This window comes from Drosophila eugracilis, unplaced genomic scaffold (assembly GCF_018153835.1).
Source record: "Drosophila eugracilis isolate 14026-0451.02 unplaced genomic scaffold, ASM1815383v1 contig_1765, whole genome shotgun sequence".
NCBI classification, from domain to species: Eukaryota; Metazoa; Arthropoda; class Insecta; order Diptera; family Drosophilidae; genus Drosophila; species Drosophila eugracilis.
Genome location: NW_024572605.1, coordinates 1,805,652 through 1,828,475, shown reverse-complemented (window position 1 = coordinate 1,828,475; position 22,824 = coordinate 1,805,652). Strand labels below are relative to the sequence as shown.

The following is a 22,824-nucleotide window of genomic DNA, read 5'->3' as shown; positions in this document are numbered from 1 at the left end:
CACCCGACTTTATCATGGCCAAACCCCGGCGAAAATGTCTCCTGACAGCGCAACAATTAAGCAATAATAAATAAAGGGAATAGGATCGTGTTGCCTCCAACTTGGAAACTCCACTTTAAATGGAAATTAGCTGGCCAAGGGGCCATGCCAATTTCGCAGGCCACCTTTACCAGTTCCGTTCGTAATTAGCCGGATTCCGTCTGCTCCGGCGAGCAGCTAATCCATTCTCACGGCCTTCTGCCCACCGCCTGTCCGGCGTATTTGACAGTGATGCGTGTAAGCTAATTTTATGCAAGACCCGCCACACAAAGGCTTCCTGTCCAGCTCGTCATCGCCCGCCCCGGACTTTAGGATTTGCCACTCAGCTGTCAGTCAACCGAGGACCTGCTTCTTGGCTTTAAGCTTTCAATATTTAAGGCCATGTAATGGCAAATTGCGGCAAATGAATTTTAATGATGTTGGCCCATCCGAAGCACACACTTGTCCGCCTGTTTGCATAACTCCAGAGCACCGCCTCGCCACGTGGGGAGAACAAATGCACTTGACACGGCCATGCCGCAACATTTCAAAATAATTTGCAAATTAAAGGTTACGGTTACGCCACGTCGCATCGTTCTCCGTTCCCCGATCCCCACATCGCTGTTTTCCCATTCTCCCATTCTCGAATTTTCCCGTTTTCACATTTTCCGGCTTGCGTGTGCAACGGCGGCATGCAAATTATTTGTTTGCTTGCCTACAACTAATACTAAATGCCGTGGTTGCACCACTACATGAGCTTTTCTGTATTACCCCGGGCGGTGCACTTGGAAAATAAGTTTATGGTTCGCTTTCCAAGTTTGGTCTATGAAATGTTGCAAGCCGCATAAAATGTTGCAACTTTGGCGGGAATGACATGATATAAAGAGGTTATCTTTATTCTTTATTCCCTTGGCAAGACTTAGTTAAGACCAAAAGCAGAGTTTCTTAGGTGGAAACTGATAGCATTTATGGTAACATTTTCTTGCTTCAGTTTGTGGCTTTAAAACCATTTCGAAACTTAAGGAAACATCTTAAAATGTAAAAACTTATTGAGAACAGGCAGATAGTTCTATGTAAAGAGACGCTAAAACCATTTTAGTTTTCCTAATCAACCTAAACAAGCTTGTAGGTTCACCTCTACGCTATGCATTACTATCCAATTTGGCAATGTCCATGCATATTTCCCTCTGTGTGTCCACATCCACTGCTTCACCCGTATCCGGGCCTGAAAACCGGACTCGGCCGCAGGCTCTAGGCCTGCAAATTGCATGGGCGAAATTGCATGAGATGCCGTTGAAAAATGTGTGTTACGTATACGCCATGTTCGATTGTTCGCCGTGACTTTGGCTGTGACACCAGCACTCGCCCGCTCGCACTGAATGTCCCTCTGTGGCTGGGGAAAAACAAATGGAATCGAAAACAAACATTTTCAGGACGGACCGAAGAGATGGAGGTCCTGGGCCATGCATACTAATAGCGTTTTTGGCCCCGGCCAAAAGCTGATTGCAGGGCTGGGAGCCAACTATTTGCCATAGATAAAAGTCCAATGTACGTTCCTCATTCGTCCGTTTGCAAATTGAAAAGAAGGCCAGAAAAAAGCTAGCTTGCCAAATTATATTTGCAGCTCTAACAATAAACGGAAAGCGGTTCCGTTTTGGCCGTGGTCATGTTTGACATCGGGTCATTTATCTAGCGCGGAAACTTCCTTAAGCCCGGCGAACTATGATTTATGGGGTGCTGAAACTTCATCCGGCCGGCTGGCTCTGCCTTTCGATTTATGCATATCTACTCGGCGTTTTAAAGTTTTGCCCCGCCTGAAAGTTTCTCCTGGGAAAGTTTCTTACTCGCTCGTAAATTGCTTTAATGCGACCTTGTTAAAGCCAGTCGGTAGTCGGTAGTCGGTAGCTTTTTAAGGACATTTAAGCGGTGGAACCTTTTTCACACCACAACCAATTTGCGGCCAATTCATGTGCAATTAATTTGATTATATGTTTGCGGTGCACAATGCAAATGTTGCTGCTTTTTATTTGCCGCCGAAAAAAGCCAATTCACGGAGTGATTACCTTTTCATTGCATAATTAATAATATTTTTTGCCAGTCGGCGGGGGGTCGGTAAATAGGGACTGGCGCCCCACCAAATTGCGCAATCAATGCGAATCGAGTGCTTTTAATAGCCTTTTCTGTTTCATTGAAATCACTTTACTGGCTGTTAAATTCGGAAAATGATTAATAATGTCGATTTAAGTGCTTTCAATACTATAATATCACCTAATTGCACATGGCCCATGCTGCTGCTGGCGGAATATTTAGCAAAGTCTTCCATAAATTTTGAATTAATACAACCAGTGATGGTAATTATTTGATTTTCGTTGAATAAACTACCTTTTGCAGATGTTAATTATGAATTTATACAAAAAAGTAAGCCAACTAAATGTTTGCCATGTCAATATTAGCTGAATTTACTGCAAAAGTAATTTGTTTTAGTTTGTGGAAAACTGAAACTTCCTGCTCTTTATCAGCACTTAGATGGTAGTAACTATGTTATAGTAAATCCCAGATAGCTTTATCTTTAATACAAATATGGCTTACGTCCACAGATAAAACGTAATATGAAATTAAATTGCCATATAAACATGAGTTTCTGTCCGTTTGAGTAAGGATTCGCCGGACAAAGGGAACTTGTTAGAAGGCAAAAGAAGAAGGTGGATTGGACTATTGTTGGCTCATGTCTGGTATACATTTTCCTATTCGTACGAGTTCAGTGCAAACATATATCAGGGGGTCCATCTATCTTGCCTCCGCCCAAGCACTTTGCATGTTTATGTACTCATCCAGGGCACATTCGTATGTGAAGGGTATGGATATGATGACGCGTGTGCGGCAAGTAAACCGCAAAAATATGTCATAATATTTGCTTTTGCCACAGTCTGGGCGATCCGTTTTATATTATTATTTTCGTGCTCCGCCTTTTCGCTGGTTGCCAGTCACGTGTTTAACATAAAATTTAAATAAAAATCGCATACAATATGTAAACGGTTATATGTACTTCCTGTGGTTGCTCCACATCCTCCAGTCCTCTCGCCCCCTCCAACCACCCCTACGGAAATACATATATTTTACCAGCTTTGAGCCCATTTACTCCCAGACTTGCTGTTGTTACACTCGTCGTCGTCGTCTGGCCGTTGTAATTTCCGTCTGCTAACGCAATTTGCAAATTCTGTCTGACTTTCACATCCTTTTTGCCATGGCCATTACCATTTACCAACTAAATCAGCCGAAATCTTACGAGATAAGCCACAACAAATACACATTTTATGCAAATCACAGGCATAAAGAATAGCCGGGGGTACATTTTTTAAGGGCAGGATAATTCGAAATCATTTTTGTTAGCTAATTCTACTGGAACTGCTCGGCCAGATTCATTTGTCGCACTATAGTAATGATGCTGAAGGCGAACTTGGCCACCTAGAAATGTTGAAATATGAAATGGAAGGACTCCATACCTCCTCCTCCTCAATCCGTAACTCACGCTTATGTTGCTGTTCATGGAGATGGGGAATATGCCTCCTGCTATGAAGATAATCGGCTGCTGGACATGGTGCATGAAGTGGACCAATGTGGCCCTGTATCGCGGCTCGGCATCAACCCAGTTGGATTGGAAAATCGTGTTGGACAGCTCCTGGGCATCGTCGATTAGCAGGTTGCAGGTGTAGCAGAAGGGGAAGGTCTGCAGCAGAATGGTGATGACGAACAGCAGAGAGGCCACTCCCTTCCAGAAGTTCGAGAAGAAGAAGACATTGACCAGGGTCAGGCCCAAAACGGATCCAATCAGAGCGAACTGCACGAAGATGGTGCGGGATATCATAGGTCGAATCATGTCACAGCATCTGAGGGATCATATATACACTAACGAAATGAGATACCAAAAAAAACCCACTTCAATATCGTCTTGTGATCCATTACGCAGTTAACCAAGTCCTGATAGTTATCCGCCTCGCTCCGGTCGGGATCCGTGCGGAGATTGCGTACGTGATCCTTCAGAACCTCCATGTGGGCCCGGAACATGATGGTGAACATCAAGGGGTACGTATCGGACAGCTGATCCTGCAGCACAGCAAAGGACATGGTGATGTACTCGAAGATGGCCTGGATCCACAAACTGCCCAGGCCATCGCGCCAGTCCAGGAAAGGATTATAGACGGACCACGGAGGACGACCACTGAGGGCATAGGACAGGAAAGTGGAGCCCGCATATCCGCAGTAGATGAAGCTGTAGATCAGGAAAGCATAATTGCAGCGGGCCACCATGTTGTGGATCCTATCCCGGTCGCTGTCGTTCTGCAGCCTCTTGTCCAGAGAATCCAAAAGCATCTCTGTTTTCCTCAATCGCCAGAGGAACAAGTAGGTGATGGTTGACTTAACAGAAGCCCCATAGACATTGATGCACACCTGCAACGAGGTGAGGAACTCGCCGGGAGTGAAATTCTTGAATTCCTGTACGTAACTGATGATGAAGCCCACGGGCAGGTAGAACACTCCGAAGGCGAATGGCACGCAGGTCCAGAAGAGGTAGATGTATCGCAGGACTCCCTCTTTGGGAGGAATCCAACCAATTAGCCACATGGCCCTGTATAAATAGATGTTCCCCTGCCGGGACTGCACCTTCTCCGTCAGAGGTGCCGGGTTAATCAGCCTGAACAGCACCATGTTTACTGGCCTGCTAGGTCCCAGCACCTCCTTTTTATACTCTCGACCGCCCCCTTTAATTGACCAGATGCTCGATTCCCTGGCCAAGCCACGCCCTCCCGCTTTGCGGCCTGTAATTAGACTTAACCACCGGCGGTCAGGTGTTAAGTGCTATGGGGGATTTATTATTGAGGTGCGAGCAGGCCTGTCAACTGTCAATTAGCCAGCTTAATAGTTAATTGTTGGCGGACATTGGTTAATAAATCAATCAAGGATTGTGAATTTAATTTAACTTTTAAAGATGGGGATGGGAAAGGGACTTGGTTTCAGGGAAAACTTTTTCTCTGAAAGCCATTTTGAAAGGGAAAACAACAACCTAAAACATGGAAAATGCTACTTATATGTAAATTTATAATTGGTTATCATCTTAAGTGGGGGACTAGCGCATACTTTCTCTGGTATTTGACCCCCTTTATCTTCCCATCACTACATGGTCTTAAAGATACTTGAAATCCTCAAAAGGGCACTCATTTCTAGACAGTTTAGTGCATGTGCAAGCACCAACAAAGTGCAAGTGTCGAGATGCAAATATTAGTCTAAGAACTTTTCACTTTGCACTGCACTTTAAGGCTCAAGTTCCGCATTTCCCCTGTCATTGAGGAACTTCTCGCCGAGATTCATCTGATTGACGATTGTGATGATGGTGAAGGCGAACTTGGCCACGGCAATGTTACTCTGAACGGAAATGGGAAAAATAGCACCGGCCGTGAACTGAATGGGCTGCTGAACCCTGTGCATGAAGTATACAACCGTCGACTTGTAACGCCTATCGGCAGTTAGCCAATTCGAGTGGAAAACTGCATCGCTGAGCGTGGCGCAGTCCTCGATAAGGTATTCGCAGAGCATGCAACATGGAAAGGACTCCAAGCAGATGGCGATGATAAAGGAAACATTCGCCATGATGGTCCAGATGGTATTGGGAAATAACAGGATGCTGATGGACGCCAATCCCAAGTCAATGCCAACCAGCATGAACTGGGCAAAGATTGTGATGGACAGGACGGGTCGAAAGATTTGGGAGCACCTGAAGGAAATCTTTTCAATTACAAAGATCTGCATAAGCTAGGACCTTTTACCTTATTATAGTGCGATGATCCTGAATGCAGGACACCAACTGCTCGTAGTTTTCCCTCTCACTGAGCTCCGGATCCTGCCTTAGATTCTCTATGCGATTCTTGAGAATGGCCAGGTGAGCCCTGAACAGGGAGATGAAAACAATGGCATTGGCATCCGAAATGAGTTCCTGCATGGTTCCAATGGAGACCACAAAGTACTCCAGGACCGACGCAATCCAGAGTTGCCAATAGCCATTTTTCCAGTCCACAAATGGGTTGTAAAGCTGCCAAGGAGCCTTGCCAGCGAAGACCGATGTAAAGAGGTTCATGAGACAGAAGCCCAAGTAGGTGGACAGGAAGAGGAGCACAATGAGATTCACCCGAGCCACCGTAGTGGAGAGGATCTTCCGTTGCGATGGGGTGAGACATCTGTCATCCAAAGAAACCAGCAGTTCGATCATCCTACGAAATCGCCACATCTGGGTGAAGGTCACACAGCTCTTGATCACATTTCCGATGCAATTGATGTCCACCTGCAGGGAGGTGAGAAACTCCGTGGGCGTGAACCTATCGAAGTGCTTCACATAGGTGAGGGTCAGTCCAAGCGGCAGGTAAACGATTCCCAGCCACATTGTGGTCGCAGTCCAGAGGAAGTAGATCCATCTAAGCAGGCCCTCCTTGGGCGGGGTCCAGCCCAAGAAGAGAGCGATGCGATAGAAGTAGTCACTGGCATCCGCGGAACTGACTGGCCGGTCAACAGGAGCAGCTTGCAGGCGTTTAAAGAGCGGCTTGTTCATCTTAGTACTTCTGATTAAATGTCGCAAGTGGAAGGGGTTTTTATATGGCAAATTGCATTTCCTGATTCGCTTTTAATGTCTTGTCATTTCTGTTTTATTCATCGAAGAATCCGCATGTCACCCAAGGCCGCGTGTTTGCACTTATAAAGTCATTAGTCGCAGGATTGGCTTAGGCAATGCAAATAATCAAGCTGAAGCACTGAGGAAAACTAAACATACTTTCCATCATTTTAGTTCTATCTACATTTAGCCATGAAAAACTTCCATTCCCCTTTCGATTTCTCGCTGTGTACCCCTTGGGGTGCACTGAATAGCTCGCTGAATCACCGAGCTGCTGACTGCCGTGAAAGGCTTATCGATTTCTGGGTCCTCTAATTACAGTTTGCATAATGGATAACGCTATTGAAACCATTCTGTTGCCTTGCAGCCTTTCATCTCTACTCGAACCGCACCGAGGAGCGCATCGAGGACGACACGCTGGCTGTGAAATATGAGGACGGCAGATGGTCAAAACCGTATTACGACTGCGGCGGTGGCAACATTTGGATGCTAACCTACACGGTGCCGTTCTTTGGCTACGAGAACGGCACCTATCACTTTAAGTAAGTAAAAGAGAGGATATATATTTGTACTTTTTAGGATATCTTTCAGCTATCAAGAATATTTGATCTTTTTAGGGGGAGGCAAGTTAAATACTAGCAAGCCTCTAGAAAGGGGAATATGTTAAATAAACTTTACCTTTACTAGTCTTATTTTATATATATAAAGTGATTTTTAGAAATCTATTTGTGATATATAACCGATAGCCGACTAAATTTCTTCCTGTGCATCGATACAATGGCACAGCGCCCGAGTTGCATGCACATGACGGATGCCGCCATATGAGCATTTTATAAATAATTCGCAGCATGGGAAATTTGAAAGAAAACTGCAATGTTGCGCTAAGTGCCAGCAGAGCAGTTTTCCGAACAGCACCCGCTACTGCCAGCGACAGCAGGATGGGAAGCCGGAAAAGCCAGAAAACTGAGCGAGTGCCAGTTTTCGGCTTTTGTCTAGAAACGGGAAAAGTAATTGAATAGCTGAATGGCTGCTCCTGGGCAGCGTTTTCGAGTCTGGGCTTTGCTCTGGTGTGGCACGTGCAACATACCAGTTTGCTACGTTCGACTGCTGCCGAATTCCGCTCACGCACCGGTACAAAAACTGAGTACTTCAAAAAGAGCACACAGCATCTTATGAAACTTTTTAACGTGCCAGCTTTTCATCTTCATTTTCCATCTATCTCGTCTTGTTTTTTTAGTTTCTATAATTTTCCTTCCCTCCTTCTTTTTTTTTACTTTCGGATAGTTTTGTGTTTCCCGGCTCTTTGGCAACTTTTTCAATTGAATGATTCGGCCAAGTTTGAAGGCAGCATGAACCAGTTATGTAGTTTGATGAGAGTTTCCCCGAACTTGGCCCAGATCAATAAGTTAAGACCATTTGTGGCTTTCTGAATAAATCACTTTCTATTTTGATAGGCTATCATCTCGGCATTTGTATTTTCTAGAATTACCACAATGGCAAGGTTCTTAAAGTTCAAAATTAAAGAGCTTTTGTAAGCTTAAACACTAATTTAGTGCATTTCCACTAAGTTAAACAGTGAAAATTCAATCTGGCAGAGGAAAATGCGTTTCGTATGTTTCCTGGAATCAAAGTTATAAAAATAAACGCTTTTATAACTTGTAAGCCATCAGCCTAATGACAGCTGTTAAAGAAGAACCCCTTTTTATATTGACAACAAAACACAGAACTGAATGTGGGCGGGGTCGCTGGGGAAAACAGGGCGTGGCAGTCAGTCATCGTTGCCGTCTGCACTTCCACTCTACTTCATCCATAATTCGCAATTATCAATGGCTGGCAGCAGGCAGCAGGCAACAGCCCGGCAGACAGACAGCAGATTGCCAAAGCAAAGCAAAACAACAGCAAAAGCAAAAGCACATTTTGGCCAGAAAACTATTTTCACTTAGTGGCTGAGTTAGTGTCGGTGGGGAGTGCCCAGGATTACGTGGCTTTTGTTTTTCGACCAACAGAAATTGCTTTTGACTGGTTGGATGGAAACTGTAGGAGGTTTATCTCCCTGTTGTCTTAAAATCATCATCAACATCATCATTTGGGAATGAGCAGCAGATCTAGCGATGACTTAAAGCCTTGGATTTGTGTAGATTTACTGGAAAACTCAAACGAACTCAGTTAGAATAGCTCACAAATTTATTTCTTCAGCACCTTTTCATACACCATTCAGCCCTAAAGGGCTACTTATTTAGGAAGAACTGTTCCTTGGTCTCAATCATTCGCTTCTCAACCGGACTGGCGGTGGCCAGCCCGTCGAGAGACGGCTTATAGCAATAGCAGGGATACACCAGTCTGGTTTCGGGGGACTCAGGAGTGGCTCCTGGCCTGGGCGTAGTCGTAAACCGCAGCCTCTGTACCCCTGCATAGGAGATTCAATATTAATTTGATTTTCATTCACGTCACAGAGATTCCTAAATATACAAAACGTACGCTTTGATTGTGGTTTCAGCTGTTCAATCAATGCTGCATTTTAATGCATGCTTTTAAATGGCTTTCAATGTGATTTAAATTTAATCAACATTGCTGCCTGCAGGCATAGCTGTGATAAACATAAGTTATGCATTAAATTGAACAAATGCTTGAATGTATACATCAGCAGAAATTTGTTTAAATTCACTAAAACACCATGTTATATTGCTGTCGATATGAATATAAGTAATATTTTGAATATAGATTGTCAGATGATAATTACCCTTACCCTTACCTTACCCTTACCAGAAAAAATGTAATTAATCCCCATTTTGTACCAGTATTCTCATCATAGCAAAGCCAAAAATGGTCGGAATATTGAAAGTCATATCTCGATGAGTTTGTAATTAAATTTCCAACACAACTGTGTTCACACCTAAAAATGTCAATTTTTGGGCCTTTTTTGCAAAAAAGGATGATGGTACCCCTTATGAAAAATGTGAAAAATAACCAAAATTTAAAAGTTGCAAAATCAATTGGATAGTCAAAGAAATGGTTAGTTTAGGTCGTTAGCTGCACAAATCAATCTCTCTCTACCTCTTATTTTGACTATTTTATAGGCCATAAACCTAGATAAAATATTCCAAAAATCACTTAAAAATCGTTGTTCCGATTTATCGGAAAACAAGTCGTTATTTTCATCATAACTTTGCAAAAAATGGTCGGAATGTGGATTATAATATCTCATTTTGCTCGTAATTAAATTTCTAACAAACCCCTATTCACACCTTAAAATGTCAATTTTGGTCATTTTTCGGAAAAAAGGATGATGGTACCCCTTATGAAAAATGCGAAAAATGCCCAAAAAATTAAAGTTCCAGAATCAACTCAGCAGTGATAGAAATGGTCAGTTTAGGTCGTTAGCTGCTCAGAACAGTTTTTCTTTTAGCTCTACGGCTTCTTTTGACTATTTTATAGGCCGTAAACCTAGATAAACTATTCCAAAAGTTACTTAGCAATCGTTGTTCCGATTTATCAGAAATCATGTTAGTATCTTCATCATAACTTTGCCAAAAGTGTCTCAAATACGGATTTTCATATCTCATTCTGCTCGTAATCAAATTTCTAACAAAACCCTGTTCACACCTAAAAATGGTAAATTTGGGCATTTTTCGCAAAAAAGGATGATGGTACCCCTTATCAAAAATGAGAAAAATGGCCAAAAAATAAATGTCCCCAAATCAACTTTACAGTAACAAAAACTGTCAGTTTAGGTCATTAGCTGTACAGAACAGTCTTTCTTTTTCCTGTAGGTGCCATATTAACCGATTTAGAGTATAAAACCTCCAGAAAACTTTGAAAGTTCTGCTGAGCTACCGTCATTCTGAAATATTGTCAAAGAAGTCAGTATTTCTGCCATAACAAAGACAAAAATGATCAGAAAAACGAAAACTATTCCCCATTAAACTCTTAATAAGAATTCGCTATAAGAAAACTCACATGAGGATTGGTAGTACTGCTTGTGCCACCAGCTCAGCTGCCTCCTTGGTCTTTCGCCGCGCACTAAGTAAGAGCACGTGGCAGATAGGAAAATGAGAAGTAGAACCAATTGCAGCCGCGGCAAGAACATATCTGTTTGGAGATTTTCCAACCAGCTTTCCGCCCTTGTCGAGGGCTTGCCTAATGGCTTCCGTAATTACAGCAACCAGTTCGCTTTGGCCTAAGTAAGCGTTTAAAATTTCATTACCCACGGCTGCCAGGGATGGGATGTGCTCGCCATGCGCCCAGGGCTACATATTTTCGCTGGCAGGTGGGCTGGCAGGCAGCCCTTTCAAAATTTAATTAAAGCAATCAATTATATAGTTGGGCCCTCACACATGCCTACTTAACGTTCGATGACTTTCCACGCTCAATAAATTTCAAACGCAGCCAGTGGGAATATTCAGAGGGTCAGGGGTCAGGGGTCAGGAGTTCGCAGTGGCTGCTCTGTCGAGAAGAGGACCTCCGTGGAATGGAAAAGGAAACTGTCTGCCGCTGGCGGAAGCCCAGAAACTGCCTGCAATTAGTTGCAACATAAATTTAGCGCGCTGAAGTGGACGGAGGCGCTGTGGGTCGAGCGGAAAACGTAGCAATTGCCGGGCTGGAAAATTCAGCTAATACTCTAGTTTCCCTAGAGATTTAGGGCACTTGGAAAAATGAATTCAAATATCTTGTTTGGTGTAGATCTATAACTAAGGCATTAGCATTTAGCATTTCAAATCTGAAATTGGTAATCAAAAAGTTAGTAAAATGTTGAAAAACTTTTTAAATATTTAATTTCTTTATTTTTCTGCTTGTTAGTTTCCCGTTTTTCCCCACTGTAGCGGGCTGGGAGAATTAATGTGGAAATGTTAAAAGTTCGTTAGTTCATTCTAGTCGGACCGCTTGGCGGCTGCACAGTGAGATGGCGGAGGAGAATGCAGGCCGGCAGCAGGACCACGTCAAACAAAGCTCATTTGTTTCAGCGGCTTAGGGGCGGAGAATGACCAAAGTTGAACTGGAAGTCCGGCAGAAGGGGAGGGGTCCTCGCTGCCTCCGGAACCGGGATCCCACATTCCTGACCATGTCCGGCCCGGGCTTATGTTAATAATGTGCTGCTATCAGTTTCCCATTAGTTGGCGAAATTAATTTGTTTACGCTGTGGCGGAAGCAGAGAGCATTCGAAAAAAGTAAAGGAAAAGTGAGAGCGACTAAGCGAGGAGAGCGGCGGAAACTTGCTAATTAATTTAATTTGCTATGCGGTGTGTGTAGCTGCCTCATTTTTCTTAATTGCATGAAATATGCAGGTTGGCTGGTGGGCAGCCGAGCCGAGCAAAGCCCGACAATAAGTATCCGCATTAAGTTAAAGTTAATTTTATTATAAATTATTTGGCCAAACGGGGGATAAAGGCACAAATCACATTAGCCACCCGCTGTGAAAGGACACGAGAGGCCCGGGAGCCGGGAGCCCCAAGGACCTCCTGCCGGGGCAATAATTTTATTTGATTTCATTTAAGTTTCGCTTAGCGCTCACAACTCTGCGGGCACCGCACAAAGTTCCAATATTAAACAGGGCCAAGGGGCAGCTGCAAATGTGGCTTGTAATCCCGGCATTGTATTTACTTGACTTATGCCGCAATATGGCTCAGTCTGCCCCTTCTGCCCCTTCCTCTCTCCCTTTCCCATTTCACTTTTGCCGGGAACTCGGCATAATGATGCAAACGGAAACGGAAATCTCAAATATCAGGCAATAAGCCAGCCTTTGTGAGTCAGCAGCAGAAACTGAATATGTTCTTGATTATGGATTTGCATGTGCAACATACTGAATTCCAGGGGGCTAAGTAAAAGCCAGCACATAAGCGTAGCACAAGCAGGTATCTTAAAGCGCAGTTCGGGGTCAGAAAGCCAAGTATTTAGTAGGTGGGTTGAACTGCTTGGAAATAGACGAGGAATTCTCGGAGATCACAAGTTTAGGCCTTGGGAATTTGATTCCTGGAAATTCCCCACTCTTCCCATTAAATTTCCCACAGCGTTTGACTTTAATGTGGCCTTGCTTTAAGCCACGCTGCCAAGCCTCACGTCCCAGTCCCCCAAAAGGGGTTTGACATCCACTTTGGCGCTGTCATCGGGCCGTATTTTAAATTAGTTTGCAAATGAAGGCTGCCTAGCTGGCTGGCAAATATGGCAGATTAAGAGCTGTGATCAGAGCTGGCAGTATGTTCTTTTGACCAAAAGTACTCGAAAATCTGAACTCTATTTAATCGAAATTCATAAGAAAACACACAATGTAAACATTTAAGGGAGAAAACTTCAGCTAAGAGTACTACCAGAACCCTACTTCTTGGTCCATCTGCCCTTATTGAAGTAGGCCATTTGGCAGCACTGATTTGGCCAACAGGCCACATCTCACTTTGCCTGGTGCGAGGTGCAAACTACAAACCTGATTATGTGCATTAGCTGGCACGACCGAAAATTGGGCACGCATGGCGTATACGTAATGTGGAGCAGCCACGGCAGATGAGTTGTTTACAAACTGGCAACAAAACGGTGTGCGAGATGGTGGATTGGTTTGGGTTTGGCTGGGTTTGGCTGGATGGTACATGCCATTACGTTGAGAGCAATAAAGTTGCTGCCATATTTTGGTTACGCGGCAGTGAACAGAACCATCTTTATGAACTCGCAAATGGAGCAACCAGGGAGCACTGCTGTCGCCAGTTTTAAATAGCCGGCACGTGCATGTGTGTCGGGTATTAGGATGTGAGAAATAGGAGCAGGGATCCTTGGGATGCATTTCACTTATTCACGTAGTGCGTGTTTGTTGCACGTGCCCGGAATGGCAAGTTGCAACACTCTGGATTCGTATCTCCTAATCCCCCAACAAATGTGCTGAGATTCCAGTTTTCCCACGCTTTAAACCGCACTAGAAGCTGAATCTAATCAATGCCTATTAAATTAGGGTCCAATTTAAGTCAAGCTGCTACCAAAAAATGTCAAACTTAATTTGAATTCAACAGGCCTGGTCTTCATCATTCTGGCAGGCCTATTAGCTATTTTTGGGTCTGGAAAATACACAAAAATTAGCCTCGATTATGGCTCATTTGTAAGCATTAGGCAGAGCTCTCGGGAAAGGCGTTTGTCATATAAATCAAGTGTCCGCCAGATAGGAAAACATTGTCACATCAGCAGGCATCGGCAAATATCCTTCGGCGCAAACTAATAAATCAATATGAGACACACACGTACGTCTCTGTATTTATGTTCGGCTAGGAAACTCTGGGCCAAACTCATTCGGTCGGCTCAATCAGCTTATTTTCTAATATCCGTTTACAAATTATCTTCAAAAACTGTCAACAACAACAAAGCCAGACAGACAAAGGCCACTGGTAGGGGTTGGGAAAATGAAACCACAGCAAATAAATGGCAAAGGCAAAAGCAAAGGCAAATAAGAATTGAGAAATAACACACGACAACACATCCGAACTTGGCCCAATAATACGGCTGAGGGAGAGGAAAAAAAGGCCAACCGGTTGGCAGGACACAAAGGCGTCGGGATCAACTGCCTGGGAATTAACATAATCATTACGATAATGTAATATGGCCATTGTGCAGCCAGTCCCGGCGCTGTGCATTTCCCAGTGGTCCCTTTTCCCGAATTTCGCAATCAATAAGTTGTCAGAAACAATCAAATAAATACAAACTGATATGTCAATATTAACTGACAGGCACCATCACGAGCTGGGAGTCCCGAAGTCGGGACTCTGCAGTCTGGAGTCTCGAAACCCGAATCCAGAATTTCGATCCCTACCCAATCCATTGGCCACCGGATATGCCCGGGACAAACACATTACGGCCGCCGGTGGGTGGCCATCGAAAGAGTCTGGATATTGAAAAAGTAAACGAAAAGTTCATGGGAAACTTTCCCTTTGAACCAAAGGGAAACGAAATGGAAATCACCCTTTCCCTGCCTCAATAATTGGCCTTCCATTATCTTATTCAATTTAAGATTGAGCCTGGTTGGAATTCTATGTAGAGTAGAAACTTATACGACTTTTTAAGTTTTTTTAACGTTAAGATTTCTTATATTGTTAGAAGTCTTTCACTATCAAGGTATGCCACCTCCCTACCTAAAGTTAACTTGTGCTTTGTACTATATTGGATATCAATTTTTAGTTTATGCTAAACTTTAAAAGAAAATTCCTTTAAAGAACCTTGAAAAGAAGAAAGGAAGGAAGAAAGAAAGAAATTCGCAAACAAACGACAAGGCAAATGCCGATGGGATCATGCCACAAGAAAACTTTCTCCGGCGCACGGGTAAGGGAAAGCCGAAGAACGGACGAGGGTATGGCCACAGCTCTGGCGTGAAAATGCGGACGGGTGGGAAGGCTGAGATTATGCGTAAAATTCTACATGTGTTCCGGCCGAGAACCTCCAGTTGTCTCCCTCCAGGATTTTGCTTAGGTATGCGTGTAATTGGGTGGCTGCCCATTGCCGGCGGCGACCTTTCAGGAGGCACATAGGATGTGTAGGATGTGGGATATAGGATATAGGATTTCAACTAGCTGACGAAGGGGCGCGGCCAGGGGTCGACAGCTTAGTGCACCCTTTTCATGGCTTTATGTCTTTGTAAAACGACAAGGCCAACCCATTCCCATCAACGACAACAAGAAAATAATTTTCTTCTATTTTTTTTCCGACCCTCGCAAGCCGGAACCAAATACGCATGTTAGTTTATCCCTTTGTGCGGAATCTCTTTCGCCTCCTTGGGCCTCTCCTCAGCACCTCAGGTCCTTAGACATATGCACAATCAGAGCAGGAATTTATTGTTTGTTATCGCTGCCGACTGGCAATGGAGATGGGGAACTGGAACTGGACCACCCGACGACCATGTCCATAAATATCGGCCGCTGTCGGTACACAGGTCTTATTGAATCCAGTTTATAAATGGCGCCATTTGGCTTAAGTGCCGCCCAGTTGATTGTTAGGCTGACAAATTAATAACATAAATTTTTAACGCCTTCTGCTGATTCGCCGTTTTCCTGCAGGGGCACATCTGGCATCGACATCGACTTGCGGCGCGTGGACATCGACCAGTGTCCGCAGCGCCACACGCCGGGCACCAAGCGACCGCTGAACATCTTCGCTGGCACGGACAAGTGCAAGCAGCGCACCACCATGGTGAGTATCAATCTGGCTACACAGAGAGAAAAGCGAGAGAGAAAGAGAAATTTATGACCTTTTTACTTTAAATTGTATGCCTAAAAGTATGCAATGATTTTTTATAAATCCTCAAAAGTTGATGTAAAACTTATAAGAACGCGGAAATACTTAAACAAATTGAATAATGCTTCGTTAAGCTCCAAAAATAAATAATAAAAATTAGTGTACAGTCAGGATGACGTGCCAAAATTCCTCTCTGTGTAGATTGCCAAAATTCTCCGCAGTCAGCACTTAATTTCCATTTGCACTTCTCCATTTGCCGTTCGCAGTGCGAGGCCATCATGGGATTGGGCTTTCGGCGCGGCTCCTACAAATGCTTGTGCCGCAAGGGATTCTACTTCCCCGACATCGTCTCGCAGCACAAGTTCTTCAACGGCAGCCTGCTGGAGGAGGAGTACGAGAAGCTGATGCTGGTAAGTCCTCCTCCTGGTCGAATGGAGAAAGCCGCGTCAAGTGGCCGCCGTAAGAGCCTTACTCTCATTAAATATGTATTAGGGCAAGAACTCCACGTACAACAGCAACACCGAGTACGAGTGCCTGCCGTGCGCCGAGGGCTGCGACTCCTGCGAGGACTCCTCGCCCTGCATCGCCGCCCTCAACTGGCCAATGCGCACCAGCATCTTGGCGCTGGCCTGCATCGTGATTGGCCTCTTGCCCCCGGCAGCCTGGTTCACCTTCCGCTACCAGCAGGTTAAGGTGAGTGAAGTCCCTCTCGAGCCATTTGGCATTTTAACACTACGTCTTTTGGTCCTCTAAGTAGAATATCAGCGGGTTGCCAGCATCACTTTTCCATCTGAAGTAAACAATTTAATCTTGCTTTGATTTTGTTTCCTTATATTTCTTTAATATTAAGTTATTTTCATCGTTATAAGCAGTTCCGAGTCACAGTTGTGGAATTAAAAGCCCTGATAAATCTTTCAAAGCCCCCACCGAAATAGTAAAGCCATTATAATGGTATTATCCCCGAGCAGTCGGAACCTGTCCATGGCTTGTTTTTATTTTTTCATATTTTTTTTGTCTTTTTTATGAGTATCGGTGCGCACTGTCAAATGCCGCTGATCCGGAGCAGGGCCAACCTAAGCTGCTGTCATCATTGAGCCGCTAAGCGGCTTACCATTGTTAGAATCGAGTTAATTTTGAACGTGGCCATCCTGGAATCCTGGCAGCCAGCAGCCAGTAGCCAGCAGACCGATGACAGGCGGCAACAAGCCACCAGGACAGCGGATACTGTCGCGCATAAGCGGAAGTGCAAACATTCGCACAACTGGCCGCGACCACATCCTGTAGCTTCCTGCTGCCAGGAGGAGGCGAGGTTCTGCCCTGTGAACTTCACGCGGAGTGTCACTTGGTCGCTCATTAGACCAGAGGACAAGTCCAGCTGCCGGCGTCCAATTGTCTCTGGCGCGCTTAGATTTAAGCCATTCCCAACTTTCTCATCCACTGCGGATGTAATATATATGCACAGGGAAGAAATAGTCCTCCTATAAAATCGTAAACCAATTCTTAGTATTTTATGTAAACTAAAGGAAAAGCTTTTACATTTTAGCCTTGAATTGATCAGGATTTAATCTCCTTATGTCATATTATTAAAACTTTCTTAAAAATATTGTTAAATTAGGAAAAAGTTAAGCAACAAATTTATTGACTTAAATGAATGACTTTGTTGAATGAATTGAATGTTGGAAATGGATTAAGTTTGATTTTATAGCCATATGAATATTTCATTTTGAATGTACTCCTCGCTATTTCCCTCAGTGAATGCATGTGAAAGAGGGGCTGGGGCTGGGCTGGTGAAAGTGAGTTATTCTATTCCCTTGTCGTTGTCTGACATTTGTGTGCTGTCTGTCCCCTATCTCTCTAACTCTCCCAACCACCATTCCCTTGCCCATTCCTACTCCCACTCCCAATCCCGTTCCACTTGTCCGCGTCCCAAGGCAACTAGCCAACTAAACTGTTTTCATTCGTAATGCGATTCTGTCGCATTTGTGTCTCCGTGGAAGCCCCCAATGGGCGCGGGATGTCGGTTGGGTGAGTGTGTGCCTGGGTGTGTGCCCAAACTAATTAAATGGCGCTAAACATGCCGCCCGACATCCTGGCAAGTGTGGGTCCAACTCCGAGACGGAGCTCCGCACTGATTTCCTGCCGGCGTCCTTGTGAAATTGTGCGGATTAAACGATTTCAATTTAAATTTAGCAAACTTTTCGCAGCGAATGACTAATTGGAATCGTCTTGTTTTGCAGGTTGTTAGGGCCGCCAGTCCGGCTCTGTTACGGGTGATCGCCTTGGGTGCATTCTTCATTTACTGCACGGTAAGTAAGTTGCATTTGCAACAAACTGCAACGGATTAGTCAATCGACTGCATAGCAATTTAGTTTCAATTGAATGGCATAATCAATGGCGAATGCTCGCTTTCACAGCAAGCCGAATTAATTAAGAGCCATCGCAGTGATGCATCCGATTTATTTCGCCAGCCGAAATGAATCATTTTCCGAGTCCGTTCAGCATTATTACAGCTCAATGAAGGCGTTCGGGAGGGCAAACGAAGCCATAAATAGCCGCAAATAGCAAATAGCTAAATTTGCATTCAGTGAAAAATGAGATAGAAAAGCGTTCGGCAAACACAACCGCCACTCGAAACCGAACTCGAGCTCGAACCCAATTCCCATCAATTTCTACACAATTTAATTTGATTGATTTATGGCTGGCGTAGGAAACTAATGGGATGCCGGCCAAATAAACAACTTTAAGCGAGAGTTCATCGAGCATCCGGCGAGCAGCAGTTTGGGGATTTATTTATGTGTGGCAGATTTATTTAGCCACCATGAGTATCTCTTGACGACCACACAATGGACACAGGACGAACATCATCAGGCTGAAGATGAGGTTTAGGTTGAGGATGAGGATGACGACGAGGGTTCCTGTCAGCAGAGTTTGCTTTATGATTTTTTAATATGTGCAAGGCGTGAAGAAAACCGAAAATAGAAGCCAATATAAGCGTGCGAATAACCTATTGTCCTTGACAGCCGGCTATATCGAAGTAGGCCCATTGTCACACGTGCTTCTCGGCTTTATTAAACGGCGGTCTGAGTGGCAAGAGTGACTTTGGTCTGTTTTTGCTATATAACAGAAAAACTTAAGAAAAATAAATGCAGAATAAGGATATACCTTCTCCTTTCTTATTTATTTATTAACTGATTAATTTTATATTCATATTTTAAAATCTTTTCCCCCCAGAACATAGTAATGTATCCCAATCCGAATCTTTACACCTGCACCGCTCGCATTTGGCTGCGCGAGATTGGATTCTCGCTAACCTACGGAGCTCTAATGCTGAAAACCTGGCGGTAAGGCGGTACAACCCTCAATACACATTCATATCTCTGATTCCGATGCTATAACCCTCAGGATATCTGTGATATTCCGAGTTCGTTCAGCGAAGGCTGTGAAAATCACTGATGCCGCCCTGCTAAAGAGACTGGGCATCATCTGCGGAGCCATTGGAACCTGCCTGCTGGTCAGGACACTAGTATCCCCGCCAGACGTGGTCGTGGGACGCACTGCCGACGACCTGAAGGCCTTCCTCTGCAAGACCGACTGGTGGGACTACACCTTCACATCGAGTAAGTTCGGCATATACCTAAAGCAATATGGCTTGTTGGGCATTCCACAGGCCACTTGAAGGTAGCTTTGTCTTCTCTGCTAAAGGGGAAAAAGATGGCAGAACGAACAACTATGTCCTCATAACGCATACGCACTGTTGGCTAAGAAAAAAGAAAGCCAACGGAGAAATGAGAAACGCAAAAGTGCAGCAGCTTGAAAACGTTGCCTGGCCAACATGCAGCTTAAGGCACAGTGGGACGCACACCTGCTGCTCCTGTTAGTTCTCCACCAGCATCAATATTTTCCCTGTTTTTTGTCTGGCTTTCGAACTCCGTTTGCCCTCCTTCCAGATGTCAACCACCAAGGAGGTTAGGGTGGACCATGTTGTATATAAACGGAAGACTTTATGAAAAATATTAAGTGTAGGAGAAAAAGCAGAAAATGAGATATATATAGCCTTAAAACTTATAACTTTTTCACATTATAATCTATTTTCACTACCCCACCTATACCCACCCTAAAAGCAGCTTCAACACCACTTGAGAATACAACTATACACTTTTTCCGCATAACTGCGGTCCACTCTAATGTGCATATGAATGATTTTTGCTCTTTTGCAAACTGACTGGCGACACAGGTCCGTGCCATAAGCCAAGTTGGAGCAGTGGGAGAGTGGATTGACGGGAATGACTGCAACCCACTTGCCAGCTGGCTTGGCTTAATTAAAAAAGTTGGTAAAGGACTCGAGTGCTTCTATCTGCATTTGTTCTCCGTTCTACTGCCACACACGCACAACAATTATCGCTGATTCTCGCGCTCATCACGCACTTTGGCAGTGCCAGCTGCTAAATAACTTCATTTGACTTGGCTACAACCCAGAGCGCGTATTACATTTATAATTGCATGCTTGAACATTTCTCCCGAAAAACTACTTTTCCGCGGGCAACATGCATATTCATATTCCATGCCAAGCGGCGAGAGCCAAGAAAAAAGCGGATTCCGGCAGCCATGAAAGTGAAGTAGTGCTACCCTCTCTTGCTCTCTCTCTCTCTCTAAATATATATATAAATGCAGATGAGATATATAAGTATATAGCTTCTATATAATATAGATAATAATATTGTGGTTGCTCGCGGGCAGCCGTTTTGCGGTTTTGGTAATTAGACTTCAAAGTGAAGCTGGGCAGCCGTCGAAGTGCGGCAAAGAACTAATCCTTTTCTACACTTTTTTTTCATCCGTTTCAGTGGAGGTCCTGTTCCTGGCCTGGGGCGTTCGCCTGTGCATCATGGTGCGGAAGGCGCCCTCGGAGTTCAACGAGAGCCGCTTCATATCGATGGCCATCTACAATGAGTTCCTGCTGACCTGCTTCCTGAACGTGTCCATGTGAGTTATTTTTAGGATTCAAGTTAATGGGCAATGCTTAAATATATTTTCCCCACCATGAAAATATGCATTTTCATGTTTCCCAGAAACATTAAATATTCATTTTAAATGAATTAATTTTGTACAAAACTATTTGTTTTACCCGAAATTTTGTTCAACAACAAATTCCCTGAAACTTTCGAATGAGCTTTGACCACACATTTTGATTTTGCCAGAAAAATAACTCAGATTTCCCCCAAGGCTGAAAAAGGGTGATTCCCAGAACTAGTTGAGATAGTTTTTCAAGGGAAATGCCCTTTGTCTAACCATCCATTTTGATTTACAGGCTCTTCCTGCAGTCACCAGCCAATCCGGACTTGCTGTACATAATCTTCTTTTGCCATACTCAGCTGACGGTGACCCTGCTCCTGGCCCTAATCTTCGGCAGCAAGGTGAGTGTCCTTGTGAACCCACTGTTTTGGCTTTTTCCTGATCCCAGATCCCATCCCCACTTTGGCGCAGGTGTACATCGTGCTGCGTAGCGGCAAATCGCATCAGGAGAACATCGGCCTGGGCAACAAGGCATCGGGGGCCAAATTCAATTTTCGTCCTCAAGTGCGCACCTTTGCCAATCCCAGCTCGGTAACCACTTCCACGGTCCCAGTGGCGGGCAACACGTCAGCAGGTGAGTGCTTGTGCTTGTCCAGCTTTCCTCCAGCGATAGCGGGCAATTGCCCCATTTGTCCTAATGGTCCCAGCGTATCGACGTTTATGACAAACGACGGTGTCCACTTGACAGATGATCTGTGCAGAGGATGTACTGTCCTTCGTAGCACTGACGGAAATAAAGTGCAGTCTTGAGATCAAAAGTGATATTTATACTTTACTCTGAGCATAATCTTGGTTATAAAGTGGCTATATTTAACCATGTTAATGCAGAATCCAATAGCTTATTCCTTACAATAATTCGTAATATAATATAAAAAATTATTTATAAATCAGATAACTCTTAAACTGGAGAAACCTGTTCAAAAGTTTTTCCCGAGTGCCGTGTCGATGAAGTCCTCTCCTCCGTTGACGTTTATTTATGGCGTATTATTCGGCAAATTAAAAAATGAGCGGGACAGGCGGCGTCAGTGGCACGCTTATCGCCGCTGTCTAGACATGAGCCATGCCACATCCAGTTGACAGCCTCGGATGCTGATTTATGGCCCGATGCTGATGCTGATGTTGCTCCGCAGCAATCTTGGCTGTGGTTAACCCGGGTTTCATGTGTGTGTGTGTGTGTGTCGAGTATGTCCGTGTTTTCACGGAAGGAAGCAGCTCCAAAGAGCAAACTTCCGCCAAGTTGCCGCCGACGCCATATTTGTTTATCGCTTCGCTGGCTTTGATGTATAAACAACTATGTGAACTCCCGGGGGGCGAATCTTCACGAGGTCGAGGCAGTCAAGTAGACCATCCAGCCAAGCAACCACCCACCCATCTCTACCAAAGGTGCACTCCCTTTTCCGTAACCCAGAGAAATTTTGATTAGCGTGGGGCAACTTTAAAGCTGTGAAGAGTCTGTAATTGAACTAGGAAATTAAGCAGATGCCACGGAAACGGGAAGCCAATAACTTTTGATTAGAAACTGCAATCGAAACCAAAGCAAACTTTCAAAATCAACACTGAGTTTCGATTAAACGTTTAGAAGTTAGTGAAGTGAGAAAGTATTTTGGGTTTCGTCTTCTAGCTATTTTAATTTGAGCAATTTTAAATAAATATTAATTTCAACATAAGAGCAAACAAACTCAATTTCCAGAAAATAATCTAATTGAATGGAAATGGAAAATATTATGGCCTGCTCTGACCATTGATTCAGTTTAAAAACATTTTGGAGTGGAAATGAAATAAGAGAGAAACGAATTGTTTTTAAATGTCAGACTAAACCTGTGATTTATTTTGCCTCTTTCTATAAAAACTGATAGAGAGAAACCTTGATTTATTTGCATTTA

The 22,824-nt window shown here is 44.1% G+C and overlaps 4 protein-coding genes across 4 annotated transcripts in view; 1 reads left to right on the top strand and 3 right to left on the bottom strand.

The window, feature by feature from the left end:
• LOC108109230 overlaps positions 1–22,824 on the top strand; it is a 49,818-nt gene that overhangs the window by 23,270 nt on the left and 3,724 nt on the right. The window contains exons 4-13 of the mRNA XM_017217703.2: positions 7,044–7,218; positions 15,694–15,826; positions 16,138–16,281; positions 16,364–16,564; positions 18,109–18,177; positions 19,103–19,212; positions 19,274–19,488; positions 20,713–20,851; positions 21,177–21,282; positions 21,353–21,515. Of these exons, the coding sequence (XP_017073192.1) occupies positions 7,044–7,218; positions 15,694–15,826; positions 16,138–16,281; positions 16,364–16,564; positions 18,109–18,177; positions 19,103–19,212; positions 19,274–19,488; positions 20,713–20,851; positions 21,177–21,282; positions 21,353–21,515 (1,455 nt within the window). The remainder of the gene's footprint in view (positions 1–7,043; positions 7,219–15,693; positions 15,827–16,137; positions 16,282–16,363; positions 16,565–18,108; positions 18,178–19,102; positions 19,213–19,273; positions 19,489–20,712; positions 20,852–21,176; positions 21,283–21,352; positions 21,516–22,824) is intronic.
• Positions 3,301–4,725, bottom strand: LOC108109233 (odorant receptor 59b). Its single transcript, XM_017217705.2, has 3 exons — positions 3,956–4,725; positions 3,548–3,905; positions 3,301–3,483 (listed from the first exon to the last, which is right to left on the bottom strand). Exons 1-3 carry the CDS (start codon positions 4,723–4,725, stop codon positions 3,415–3,417), a joined length of 1,197 nt encoding a protein of 398 aa, XP_017073194.1. The 3' UTR covers positions 3,301–3,414.
• LOC108109231 (putative odorant receptor 59c) lies at positions 5,329–6,616 on the bottom strand. Its single transcript, XM_017217704.1, has 2 exons — positions 5,841–6,616; positions 5,329–5,788 (listed from the first exon to the last, which is right to left on the bottom strand). The coding sequence occupies exons 1-2, from the start codon at positions 6,614–6,616 to the stop codon at positions 5,329–5,331; spliced, it is 1,236 nt and encodes a 411-aa protein (XP_017073193.1).
• LOC108108852 lies at positions 8,905–10,763 on the bottom strand. The gene is made up of 2 exons (XM_017217069.1): positions 10,634–10,763; positions 8,905–9,083 (listed from the first exon to the last, which is right to left on the bottom strand). The coding sequence occupies exons 1-2, from the start codon at positions 10,761–10,763 to the stop codon at positions 8,905–8,907; spliced, it is 309 nt and encodes a 102-aa protein (XP_017072558.1).

What these genes read in the sequence shown, in the direction of transcription:
- LOC108109233 (XM_017217705.2), bottom strand. Translation starts at nt 4,725, where the DNA reads ATGGTGCTGTTCAGGCTGATTAACCCGGCACCTCTGACGGAGAAGGTG. An exon ending in GATCACAAGACGATATTGAA is followed by an intron (nt 3,906 to 3,955) that starts GTGGGTTTTTTT and finishes ATGATCCCTCAG; the next exon opens with ATGCTGTGACATGATTCGAC. An exon ending in CCATGAACAGCAACATAAGC is followed by an intron (nt 3,484 to 3,547) that starts GTGAGTTACGGA and finishes CAACATTTCTAG; the next exon opens with GTGGCCAAGTTCGCCTTCAG.
- LOC108109231 (XM_017217704.1), bottom strand. Translation starts at nt 6,616, where the DNA reads ATGAACAAGCCGCTCTTTAAACGCCTGCAAGCTGCTCCTGTTGACCGG. An exon ending in GATCATCGCACTATAATAAG is followed by an intron (nt 5,789 to 5,840) that starts GTAAAAGGTCCT and finishes GATTTCCTTCAG; the next exon opens with GTGCTCCCAAATCTTTCGAC.
- LOC108108852 (XM_017217069.1), bottom strand. Translation starts at nt 10,763, where the DNA reads ATGTTCTTGCCGCGGCTGCAATTGGTTCTACTTCTCATTTTCCTATCT. An exon ending in GCAGTACTACCAATCCTCAT is followed by an intron (nt 9,084 to 10,633) that starts GTGAGTTTTCTT and finishes TCTCCTATGCAG; the next exon opens with GGGTACAGAGGCTGCGGTTT.